This window comes from Pseudophryne corroboree, chromosome 5 (genome assembly GCF_028390025.1).
Source record: "Pseudophryne corroboree isolate aPseCor3 chromosome 5, aPseCor3.hap2, whole genome shotgun sequence".
In the NCBI taxonomy this organism is placed as follows: Eukaryota; Metazoa; Chordata; class Amphibia; order Anura; family Myobatrachidae; genus Pseudophryne; species Pseudophryne corroboree.
The window spans coordinates 441,082,759-441,096,280 of NC_086448.1; the positions used below are offsets into that span (position 1 = coordinate 441,082,759).

Consider the following 13,522-nt stretch of genomic DNA (forward strand, 5'->3'; position numbering starts at 1 on the left):
CCGGGAGAAAAGCCCGCCGGAAAAGGGGCGGAGCTTATTCTCCTCAGCACTCGGCGCCATTTTTCTGCACGGCTCCGCTGGTGAGGAAGGCTCCCACGACTCTCCCCTGCACTGCACTACAGAAACAGGGTAACAAAGAGAGGGGGGGCATAAATTGGCGATATAAATATATATTGAGAGCGCATATATAAAAACAACACCTTCTAGGGTTGTTATATACTGTATAGCGCTTTTGGTGTGTGCTGGCAAACTCTCCCTCTGTCTCCCCAAAGGGCTAGGAGGGTCCTGTCTTCAATAGAGCATTCACTGTGTGGCTGCTGTGTGTGTCGGTACGTGTGTGTCGACATGTATGAGGACGAAGTTGGTGTGGAGGCAGAGCAATTGCCGATGATGGTAATGTCACCCCCTAGGGAGTCGACACCGGAATGGATGGCTTTGGTTATGGAATTACGTGATAATGTCAGCACATTACAAAAGTCAGTTGACGAAATGAGACGCCCGGCAAACCAGTTAGTACCGGTTCAGGCATCTCAGACACCGTCAGGGGCTGTAAAACGTCCCTTACCTCAGTCAGTCGACACGGGTACCGACACAGATGAATCTAGTGTCGACGGTGAGGAAGTAAACGTATTTTCCAATAGGGCCACACGTTATATGATCACGGCAATGAAGGAGGCTTTGCAGCTCTCTGATACTACTGGTACCTCAAAAAGGGGTATTATGTGGGGGGTGAAAAAACTACCTGTATTTTTCCCAGAATCAGAGGAATTGAATGATGTGTGTGATGAAGCGTGGGTTACCCCCGATAGAAAAATGCTAATTTCAAAGAAGTTGTTGGCATTATACCCTTTCCCACCAGAGGTTAGGGCGCGCTGGGAATCACCCCCTAAGGTGGATAAGGCGCTCACACGTTTATCAAAGCAAGTGGCGTTGCCGTCTCCTGATACGGCCGCCCTCAAGGATCCAGCAGATAGGAGGCTGGAAACTACACTGAAGAGTATATACACACATACGGGTGTTATACTGCGACCGGCAATAGCCTCAGCCTGGATGTGCAGTGCTGGGGTAGTGTGGTTGGATTCTCTGACTGAAAATATTGAGACCCTGGATAGGGACAGTATTTTATTGACTCTAGAGCAATTAAAGGATGCTTTTCTTTATATGCGAGATGCTCAGAGGGATGTTTGTACTCTAGCATCAAGAGTAAGCGCGATGTCCATATCTGCTAGAAGAAGTTTATGGACGCGACAGTGGTCAGGTGATGCGGATTCCAAGAGGCATATGGAAGTATTGCCATATAAAGGAGAGGAATTGTTTGGGGTCGGTCTTTCGGACCTGGTGACCACGGCAACTGCCGGCAAATCCACCTTTTTACCTCAGACCCCTTCACAACAGAAAAAGACACCGTCTTTTCAGCCGCAGTCCTTTCGCTCCTATAAAAAGCGACCAAAAGGACAGTCTTATCTGCCGAGAGGCAGAGGAAAGGGTAAGAAAGGGCAGCACGCAGCCCCTGCCCAGGAACAGAAGCCCGCCCCGGCTTCTACAAAGCCATCAGCATGACGCTGGGGCTTTACAAGCGGACCCAGGAACGGTGGGGGGTCGACTCAAGATTTTCAGCAATCAATGGGCTCACTCACAAGTGGACCCATGGGTCCTGCAGATAATATCTCAGGGTTACATGCTGGAGTTCGAAAGGTTTCCCCCTCGCCGGTTCCTAAAGTCTGCTTTACCAACGTCTCCCTCAGAAAGGACGTCGGTTTTGGAAGCCATTCACAAGCTGTATTCTCAGCAGGTGATAGTCAAGGTACCCCTCCTACAACAGGGAAAGGGGTATTATTCCACACTATTTGTGGTACCGAAGCCGGACGGTTCGGTAAGACCTATTCTAAATCTGAAATCCTTGAACCTGTACATACAGAAATTCAAGTTCAAAATGGAGTCACTCAGAGCAGTGATAGCGAATCTGGAAGACGGGGACTTCATGGTGTCCCTGGACATAAAGGATGCTTATCTGCATGTCCCAATTTACCCCTCACACCAAGGGTATCTCAGGTTCGTGATACAAGACTGTCATTATCAGTTTCAAACGATGCCGTTTGGTTTGTCTACGGCCCCTCGGGTCTTTACCAAGGTAATGACCGAAATGATGGTTCTTCTACGAAGAAAAGGCGTATTAATTATCCCTTACTTGGACGATCTCCTGATAAGGGCAAAGTCCAGAGAACAGCTGGAAGTCGGTGTAGCACTAACCCAGGTAGTGCTCCAGCAACACGGGTGGATTCTGAATCTTCCAAAATCTCAATTGACCCCGACAACTCGTCTGCTGTTCCTGGGAATGATTCTGGACACGGTTCAGAAAAAGGTGTTTCTCCCGGAGGAAAAAGCAAGGGAGTTATCCGAACTTGTCAGGAACCTCCTAAAACCAGGAACGGTGTCAGTACATCAATGCACAAGAGTCCTGGGAAAGATGGTGGCTTCGTACGAAGCGATTCCATTCGTCAGATTCCATGCACGGACATTTCAGTGGGATCTGCTGGACAAATGGTCCGGATCGCATCTGCACATGCATCAGCGGATAGCACTGTCACCAAGAACAAGGTTGTCTCTCCTGTGGTGGCTGCAGACTGCCCATCTGTTAGTGGGCCGCAGATTCGGCATACAGGACTGGGTCCTGGTGACTACGGATGCCAGCCTACGAGGTTGGGGAGCAGTCACAAAGGGAAGAAACTTCCAGGGCGTGTGGTCAAGCCTGGAGACGTCTCTTCACATAAATATACTGGAGCTAAGAGCGATCTACAATGCTCTAAGTCTGGCAAAACCGCTGCTTCAGGGTCAGCCGGTGTTGATCCAGTCCGACAACATCACGGCAGTCGCCCACGTAAACCGACAAGGCGGCACGAGAAGCAGGAGTGCAATGGCAGAAGCGGCAAGGATTCTGCGCTGGGCGGAGAATCATGTCATAGCACTGTCAGCAGTGTTCATCCCGGGAGTGGACAACTGGGAAGCAGATTTCCTCAGCAGACACGACCTTCACCCGGGAGAGTGGGGACTTCATCCAGAAGTTTTCCACATGATTGTGAACCGTTGGGAAAAACCAAAGGTAGACATGATGGCGTCTCGCCTCAACAAAAAATTGGACAGGTATTGCGCCAGGTCAAGAGACCCTCAGGCAATAGCTGTGGACGCTCTGGTAACACCGTGGGTGTACCAATCAGTGTATGTGTTCCCTCCTCTGCCTCTCATACCAAAGGTGCTGAGAATTATACGGAAAAGAGTAAGAACGATACTGGTGGCTCCGGACTGGCCAAGGAGAACTTGGTATCCGGAACTTCAAGAGATGCTCACGGAGGATCCGTGGCCTCTACCTCTGAGAAGGGATCTGCTTCAGCAGGGACCTTGTATGTTCCAAGACTTACCGCGTCTGCGTTTGACGGCATGGCGGTTGAACGCCGGATTCTAAAAGAAAAGGGCATTCCAGAGGAAGTTATTCCTACCTTGATTAAGGCTAGGAAGGAAGTGACTGTACAACATTATCACCGCATTTGGCGAAAATATGTTGCGTGGTGTGAGGCCAAGAAGGCTCCAACGGAAGAATTTCAATTGGGTCGATTCTTACATTTCCTGCAAGCAGGATTGTCTATGGGCCTAAAATTGGGGTCTATTAAAGTTCAAATTTCGGCCTTATCAATTTTCTTCCAGAAGGAATTGGCGTCAGTGCCTGAAGTACAAACTTTTGTCAAAGGTGTACTACATATACAACCCCCAATAGTGCCTCCAGTGGCACCGTGGGATTTGAACGTGGTTCTAAATTTTCTCAAATCTCATTGGTTTGAGCCGTTAAAATCGGTAGAATTAAAATACCTTACATGGAAGGTAACCATGCTGTTGGCCCTGGCTTCTGCCAGGAGAGTTTCAGAGTTGGCAGCTTTGTCATACAAGAGCCCATATCTGATATTCCATTCGGACAGGGCAGAATTGAGGACGCGTCCTCAATTTCTCCCTAAGGTGGTTTCGGCATTTCACTTAAACCAGCCTATTGTGGTGCCTGCGGCTACTAGCGACTTGGAGGACTCCAAGTTACTGGACGTTGTCAGAGCATTAAAAATATATATTTCAAGGACAGCTGGAGTCAGAAAAACTGACTCGTTGTTTACATTGTATGCACCCAACAAGATGGGTGCTCCTGCGTCTAAACAGACGATTGCACGTTGGATCTGTAGCACAATCCAACTTGCACATTCTGTGGCAGGCGTGCCACAGCCTAAATCTGTAAAGGCCCACTCCACAAGGAAGGTGGGCTCATCTTGGGCGGCTGCCCGAGGAGTCTCGGCATTACAACTTTGCCGAGCAGCTACGTGGTCAGGGGAGAACACGTTTGTAAAATTTTACAAATTTGATACTCTGGCTACAGAGGACCTGGAGTTTTCTCATTCGGTGCTGCAGAGTCATCCGCACTCTCCCGCCCGTTTGGGAGCTTTGGTATAATCCCCATGGTCCTGACGGAGTCCCCAGCATCCACTAGGACGTTAGAGAAAATAAGAATTTACTTACCGATAATTCTATTTCTCATAGTCCGTAGTGGATGCTGGGCGCCCATCCCAAGTGCGGATTGTCTGCAATACTTGTACATAGTTATTGTTACAAAAATCGGGTTATTATTGTTGTGAGCCATCTTTTTAGAGGCTACTTCGTTTTGTTATCATACTGTTAACTGGGTTCAGATCACAAGTTGTATGGTGTGGCTGGTATGAGTCTTACCCGGGATTCAAGATCCTTCCTTATTGTGTACGCTCGTCCGGGCACAGTACCTAACTGAGGCTTGGAGGAGGGTCATAGGGGGAGGAGCCAGTACGCACCATGTGACCTAAAAGCTTTTTTAGATGTGCCCTGTCTCCTGCGGAGCCCGCTATTCCCCATGGTCCTGACGGAGTCCCCAGCATCCACTACGGACTATGAGAAATAGAATTATCGGTAAGTAAATTCTTATTTTTTTTCTTCTTCACAAGATCATCCCTATATATTGGGAGTATCCCAGTTTGGTATATAATTAATATTATTTATAAATACAATATATCTATACATTTACCGTATATTTATTACAGTATTTCACTTTATATTATGTGTTTTCACATTGCAATAATCAAATATATTTTTGGAAATATGGTTAATGCTATAGAATCTCTTACCATAGTTGCTATGGATGGTCATCTCTGTGTGATTTATGCAGTTTCGTATTGCCTTCCATCTGCATATCGCACAGAAATCGAGTGTATATGTTACTTGTTTGTCAAAAATGAAACACATAGGGGGTTATTCAATTGACGTTTTTTTCAACCAATTTTCAACCGTTTTTAGAGCAATTTACACTCTCCCTATTCAATGCTCGTGCCGATTTTTCGACTGGTTGAACAATCCAGCACGGGCAAAAAGCACATGGATCGACAAATTCGCAGGCAATCCATGTGTCAAGACAAATTTACGTGCATTTTTGTGTCCGTGTTCGCCCCTTACCAATTCAGTAAAAGAGGTTAAAATACATGGGCGAAAAGGGATTCTAAAACGTGCGAAAATGGCACTTAATTGAATACCCCGCCCCCATAGCAATGAAGGTAAACGGCTTAGGCTAAGCCTGTTTAGTAACACACTAGTATGTATATATTATATGAAGTTTTAGCCAAGGTCATATCTCAACAGACATTAAATATGTAAGTGACATTGTGCAGACGATGCACAGCGGTGTTGATGCTGACTTCGCTTTGCTAAAAGTTTGTCGGGGCTATAGTACTATGCATCATCTAGGAGATAAGTAGTACATGAACTGTTAGGGCTCCTTATTAGCTGATAGTGCTTTGTATCTGGGCAAGTTAAATCTCATTTGATGCTATAAATATTTTTCAGAGTTTATGCTTGTTATGGAATGTCAATTATTAATTATTATTTTTTTTTTGTTGTTGTGCAGGGCTGCAATTTCTCCTGTAATTCTTTTGAGAACTATAAAATACATTTGCATCAGACAAATCATGAAGATGTGGAAAAAGCAATGACTCAGGTAGGGTACTTCTAATTTGTGACTAAAATCCATGTGACACCGGGAAAGGCTATTCAATAAAATTGTCTCTTTCAGGCGCAGGAACCCACTGATTCCGCATAAACTGCGCATGAATTCCCTGATTTTTTTTCAATTTTGAAAATAATGGCATGACTGTCATATTTCTTGAGTGTTCCCATCCAAGGTTAAGTTTGTCTGCATTTCTTGGCTATTTTTCACGAGCTGATGAACTTAACAGTATGAAATCTAGTTTGGAAGACTGGATGGAGTTTAATCTAATTTGAGAGCTGCATTCTTGTCTAGGGTGCGAAAATCCTACCTGCAGCTCCTTTATCAAAAGGGTCTGTTAAATGCATCCATTATTTCCGTGGGCTCTGTCAGTCCTCTCCCTGCCTCTGCCTATTGTTGGGGCTGTGGGATGCTGAAGAAGGGGAGGATGCAGAGAGCAATGCTTCCTATGGGTAAAGTGTGTCCATTATCCCTGATTTTAGGCACCATTTTAAAATCCTGAACAAGCAGCACTCCAAATAAACTGGCAGAGTAGTTTAAGCTTTTGGCCTTTTAGGGATGCAGAGTATTATATCATGACTTATAAGTCTAAAAATTGGTACACACACAGATCTATAACCTATAGCAACCAATCAGACGTTTGCTTAGATTTTTCACTATTGGAAAATTGACAAAATAAATGTGATTGGATGTTATGGGCTACAGTTCATTTATAGTTTTCTTCAGCTTTGATTCTCTTTTAGGGAAGTTTCATGTGACTATAAAGGTCATGAGAAATACTAGGCAATTGGTTCTTTCCTTAGTCTTTTGGACTGTTTTTTTTTTTTTAGATATTCAGCTACTGAAGGCATTTACTAGTAGCTAATCCTTAATCTTATTTTTGGAGCTGAAAAATGGAGCAAGATAATACGGACAGTCCACGGGTCTGATTTTACACGGAATGGATTTTGGAGAGCTTGCATAGGAGATGGGGAAACTTTTCTATTCTCCCAAGGCACCACTGAATTTTTAAATTAAAACATGTCACAGTTCCCTGTTATCTAGACTGTCTCATTAATGCCATTTTAAAAGGTGAGCTTTCAGTCAACTAACCGGGCATGTCACATATCTGGAAGTCTGGGAGAACTGCACAGAAAGTGGAATAATATGTGGACAGGCAGCCGTAATTTGTTCCAAGTGAACGGGAAGAGATGTAATGGGGAAAAAACCCTTAATATCTCACAATAAGTACTAACATTTTTCACTACTCACTATACAGGCTGTATCCTCACACGTTGTGGTAGGGGAGCCAGAAGCCTGCAGCTCTACTGTGGTGGGAGTTTCTGGCAGCGCGGTCCAGATCACGTGAATTGTATGTGAAGCTGGAGTTCCAGCCCACTGCACTGTGGATCATTGGTAGCACTTCAGGTTGCTGTGTGTTGCGTTGTGCTTTGCAGGACGCAGTGCAACCATGAGGAGGAGCGACCGTATTATTTATACTGCTGTCACTCAGTGTTGTGTTTTGGAAAGGACAGAAACATTTCTCCTTTTACAAAAATGAACAGCTTGCGACACCCTGCTAAAATATCTTAGCGGGAACAACCATGTCCTATGGAAAGGGCTGTATACATGCTGTGAACTTTGCTACAAGCACCGTCATGCAAATAATGGCTGAAGTTTTTGTTACGAATACACAGACAAGCTTGAGGAATGCCAACCACTTCTCATTTCCTCTACAGCATCCTACCAATCAAATGACCAGTAACACAAGAATTAAATATAAACGTTAAGGTGGATCCTTCTAAATGCCTCAATCGGTCCTGTACGTGAGTTGCTTCTGATTTGCTTTGCAACCCTCCTGTTCATTGAAGGTATACTTGAAACCTAGTTCTGGTTTGCCTATAAAACCAAGACTTGCCATCTTAACATATTGGATTGGTCCACGATTTGCTAGTTTAACAGCATTGCTCTTATGTACATAGAATGTTGTGAAATCTGAGAAACTGGAAATAAATGTCCAAGCTCCAAAACCGAGAAAAAAAAAAAAAGTAAATCTTTGCAAGGGAGTAAGGAGGAAACCGAATAAACTATTTTCTCTCACTCCAACACAATCACCATGTGCTTTGTAGTATCACCATTTCCCTACAAGAAACAAAAGAACATCATAGCACTGGAAGATTTTTAGACACTTCTTCCCTATCTATACATCTAATATTGAGATAGACTTTTAGGATCTCAACCCATGTCTTCATTGTTTTCTTCATAAAATGGAACATTATTTCTAAAGGCTTATTTTTAATGAATTGGCCACATGAAGTATTAGGATTGCATAAAGTTAAACACAAACTGGTTTTAACACTGGATCCTGGTAACTGACACGACTGCCTGGTATCATTGCGTTGGACATTGGCATATCGCCAGGAACTTATGTTTCATTGGTGGTTAAATTGCAAATGTTTCATTATTGAATTTCAATAGTTTGTTGTTGTGTATTTTTTTTTTTTCTTGTTTTTTTTTTTTTTAATTGAGGCGCAAAGTGAGTGTCCTCCCCTAGTCCTTTTTGATGGGCACAAAGCCCAACCTTTTTTTATTTTTTTTTATTTTTTTTATTTACACTGCCCAGCTCACCCAGGGCTAGCCTGACATACAGAGGAGAGGAGTACACTGGCGCCAGCCGCAGAGGCCAGCGTTGGCAATAGAAATGCTCCATGTACGGAGCCTCCACTGTTTTTTTTGGGGGGGGGGGGGGTCCCGGCTGTCCCCTTCCACCTCATTCCTGGTTCGCCCTGTGCTGCAGCCAGCATTGCAGACTAACAGCCTGGGAGAGGGGGGGGGGGGGGGGGGTGAAGAGAGCACAGTTGGCTGCTGCTTAGGCCTCCCCCCCCTCCCTGGGAAAACTCATAATGCTGCTTGGCTTTCTGGGGAGAACACTGAAAGGCCTTATATTCCATTTTTTTTTTTCTTATTTTTTTTCTTTATTTATTTTTTTCAGGTAAAATCTAGAAAGTGCAAGATGGAATTCTTCCTAAATTTATAATAAAGGCTTGAACTTTCTCCTATTTTCTAAATGGAAAAAGTTAGCTCTTATTGTAGATCTCCAAGTAATTCTTAATGCTGGCGTCATCTTGAGGTTAATTTGTTTCTTTTCTTTTGTTTTGGGACTGATTTTCATCTTCATTTTAAAGAATCCAAGTGCGTTCAAGAAGCGAGGTAAGTGTAATATTTTAACTTTTACTTCAGTCCTTGCAGCTAAGCATCTTAGTCCATTTTATATACTACATAATTTGCCATTTGGTTATCTGAAGGGGATCGATATGAGATCCTGCCGCCTGGGATGCCGAACGTCAGGATCCCGACATTGGCATCCCGAGTTGCAGAATTCCAGCAAGGGGATGAGCGCAACGAAGTCCCTTGCAGGGTCGATGGCGAGCTATGCTTGCCACAGGTTCTATTCCCCCTGATGGGTGACATTGACACCCATAGAGGGGAAAACTCCTACCTCACAGGTATACCGGCGGCGGTATGGTGGCTCTGTCAGGATCCTGGTGTCTGTATTGCGACAGCCTGGATCCAGACTATCGTTATGCTGACTGCATACCATCTGCAGGTGTGCTTCCTGCAGTGTTTGAAGTCCTGGGTGGATTGTTACTTAGTTTTTGATATACGAAACATACAATGTAGTCACGACAATCAGTGCCGAATGAATTCACCTCTTCTGGGTGGGGTCAAAGCAACAGGTCTGATTCAAATAAATCATGGGCTAATTATCTGGCACTGCATTAACCATACAAGGAAAAGCAAACAGTAAATTGGATTTATCGTATTATAAGAAGTCCTTCAATAGTCTGTCACTCATCTATTCATGTAGAACAGCAAGAGATATTAATCATGCTCAATATTCAGTACTGCTGATCCTTTTAGGAGAAATGAGCCTTTAAGTAGACGCTAGTAGCTTCATCACATTTATTCATTACATTCAGTTGTCTCTGATCCCAGAGTGTATGATTGAAGCAGACATTGTAATATGGAACAAGTCCAGCCTTGTTTTGGATTCTTGGGATTGTGTTTTAATTTAAGGTTTGTTTTTAAGTGTATTTTTTTCATCTTCATTTTATCCACATAACTTTACATTAATGGAAGGATTAATAATCTATACACCCAATATACTGTTTCCTTTCTGTTGTGCTGGGTCTTACATCAAATGTCATGTACAGAGAGTTGAACAAAAAACACGTTGGGTGGGAAGAGTATTATAGCTCTGTATGTAAGTCACTTGGGCTTATGTATTCTAATCTTGTATAATAAAAACATCTAGGTATATTTACTAAGGCACGTGTTTTTAAAAGTGGAGATGTGTCCCATAGCAACCAATCAGATTCTACTAATTTATCTAGCACTTTCAAGATGTTGGCTAGGATCTGATTGGTTTGTATGGGCAACATCTCTTGACCTGACTGGTGCTAAGCATCTGTTTCAGGTGTGTAGATATGGGAAGAATGGAAACCATTGTTCTGCCACACATTAACCATGTTTAATAACGTGTTACAGTTTAAGATTAATTTATTAAAGCAGCAATCCCACAGAGTTTTTATTTAATTTGAATATGTAGCCCATTAGCAAGCATGCATTGGGTTTATTTCTTGCCTGCTACAAATCATTATCTCCATTTCAAAATCTCTGGGGCTACTTAATGGCTGCCAGACACAAACACCCTTGTGTGATTGCAGACAAGGGAAAAGGAAGGGGAGGATGTCACAGTGAAACAGATCTTAGATTGGCTTTTCACACTGATCTATATATCATGTGGTTTTTGCCATAGTCATTTAGCAATTTAATAATATCTGCTAAATTATCAATCGTTAATATTCTGAAAATATAAACCAAGGCAAAAAGATATTTACAGACTTCTGTGGTGGTTTTTTTTTTCTTCTCAAAATAACGTCTGATGGGATTGCTTCTTTAATGGTGTGTACAAACGTTGCGATGCGCCGTACTGCCAGACGTTGGCTATTTGACGGGGCTGGAGCCTGGCCCCGCTGATATAATCAATGTTGGGCTGCCTGCACGGTCTATTTTTTCTTGTGATGCCGATCCTGTGGGACCGTGCATCGGCATTACAAGCTGTGTACGGACGGTGCAATATGCACTAACTTTAATTACGATTTTGACTATCGCACTGTGTATGTACCTTAAGACAACTTGATGAACAAATATTTATTTTTCCATATAATTAAAGTACCTGATGATTCCTAGTGCAGATAAGTTATTTGTTTTATATACTCTAAGCCAGTGGCTTCCAATTCTTCTCTGATCACTGTTTGTTTATTCTTGAGGGTTGTTTTTTCACGCCACCACCACACTAAAAGTTTCAGAGCTATGTTGATAGTAACAGTTGTGGTGGAGCTGGGGATAAAGGCAGGGAGAAGTTGGTGTAGAGCAGGGGGTAAGGGTAGATAACGGGCACAGTGCTGGGGGAGGTAGGGAAGGGGTTAGGGGTTGGCAGTACTGAGGGGTGCTGCTAGATAGCAGCTAGGGCAGCACTGGAGGGCAAGGAGGTGGTTAGGAGCAGGCAGTGCTTGGGGTAAGGGGGTGATCAGGATAGTAGCTGGGACAGTATTTGGGGTTAGGGAGAGGGGGGTAAGAGACAGCACTTGGGGCAGTGGTGACCTTCCTCCTGCTGGGAGCCCCCAGCCGGGTCACTGTTATCCGCCTCTAGCTTGAGCTACAGCCCCAGCTGGTGTAGACCTCCAGCTCCCTTCTGTCCAGGACAGTGTCCACTTCCCTGGCCTCCTGCATGCAGATAGCTGACTGATGGATGACTGGGGATGGAGCACAGGCTGCTGGAGGGGCCCGCACCACCAACAATGCTGCATGGTGGTTTAAGGAAATGGGGTGTGAGAGGGACCTGGGTTCCGAGGCTGAGCCCGGGGAGGAGGATGCCCGATGCAGACTCTAGCACTGCAGCAGGCTCAGCGTCTCCACAAACAAGGGGCTCCTGTGGATCACACCAAAACTTAGGGGAGGCAAAAGGGAAGCTCAACAGACACTGCAGGGCCGATTACATGCTGCCGTGGTTCAGACAGGCTAACTGTCTTCTCACAGAGCTGGCTCACCGGAGAGAGGCAGCAGGCCCTGCAATCATCAGCGGTAGCCCGCTGTAATATCCAAGCGGCTGCTGGGAGGCTGGGGTGGTCGCCAGGGCCCTGGTTGCAGCAAAGCAGAAGCAGCCACTGTAAAGGCAGTACAGCTGATCTGCTGTAGTAGTTAAGCCACACCTCTTAGAGAACTAGATTTAAATTGAATGAGTAGGTGGTAATTGGTTGGGGAGACGCTGACCATTGTTATTGCCGGCTGCAGCGCGTACTGATCAGTGCGCTCTGCAGGACCTGCTCATTTTTAAAAACAGTCCATCACTGCCTGTAGCACATAAAAATGCTCTATCGAGTGTATTTTGGACACGAACTGCCTTCAGGAGCCCTGACTAGTGGGAGAGACTCTGCTTTAAACCCAGCAGCCAGGTGCTGGCTGATGAAGCAGCTTCTTAGGCTAAGAAGCCTATAAGACCTGGTCTGGGCCCAATGGATGGGAACCCGGTCCATCCACACTTCCCTATGGTTGTTTCCAGGTGGCAAAGTACCTCTCCTGCCACATACCCTTTCCCTCAGCCTTTCCTGGCTCAGAAAAGCGGCATGTGACATTGGCAAGGTTTCACATTTGCCAGTTATTTTGGGCTGACAAATCTTAGGGACGTAACTTGGGCCCATACACCTGGGTCCCAAGTTCCTCTCCCAAGTACACCTCTGAGGCCCTGTTGCCCACTAAACTTCCCCTTCTCTTCACCTTTCCACCTTTAGGGATGTTTCCCTTATCGGGCTCAGATTTACTGGCTACTGAGGAAGTCGCTTCATTCTTTTCTGGGTGTTTGTGACACCTGTCATTAACCAACTCTGGACTGGGGAAGGTTTTTAAGCTCACTCTGGGCCTAGTAGTCACCTCGGCCCTCACTGGTCTTGGCCTATATGGACAATTCAACCTTTTATGGCCAAGCTCTAGGCACCGGTAACACCTAGTTTCTGCCCTGACTTAAATTGCTCTGAGGTCATGGTCCAATTTTGCCCCCACCCTTTTCCCTCAAAGTGAGGCACTGGTCCCGAGTCTCAAAGTCCTTTAATTTGTTCAGCTTTTAGTGCTTCCTTCAGTCTTTCCAGCTTTAATAACATTTCCTTCATTAATGTGACTGCTTCGTCCTCCGATCTCTCATCTTTGACCCTAGTCACCGACTCCTGCCGTTCTATGACTGGCACATAACCCATTTGAGTCTCTTATTTGACTCCGTAGTTTATGAATCTCCTTCACGGTTTCTTTTAGCTGGCTGTTACTTGGGGCCAGCTTTTGGAACTCTCCCCTCAAGGTTTTCAGCTCTCGTGTCTCGTATAGAGAATTCTCCCTGGGTAGAGCAACCTCAGAAATGGGATTCCTCTGAGA

At 44.8% G+C, this 13,522-nt stretch overlaps 1 protein-coding gene across 49 annotated transcripts in view; it reads left to right on the top strand.

Moving 5' to 3' along the window:
• LOC134927837 (uncharacterized) overlaps positions 1-13,522 on the top strand; it is a 1,188,393-nt gene that overhangs the window by 812,171 nt on the left and 362,700 nt on the right. For 11 of the 49 annotated variants that reach the window (XM_063922875.1, XM_063922882.1, XM_063922884.1 and 8 more), the window contains exons 5-6: positions 5,960-6,049; positions 9,223-9,247. The exons of 37 other annotated variants lie outside the window; for them this stretch is intronic. In XM_063922875.1, the coding sequence (XP_063778945.1) occupies positions 5,960-6,049; positions 9,223-9,247 (115 nt within the window). Of the gene's footprint in view, positions 1-5,959; positions 6,050-9,222; positions 9,248-13,522 lie in introns of those variants that run through there. One more of the 49 variants, XM_063922885.1, reaches the window with a different exon arrangement.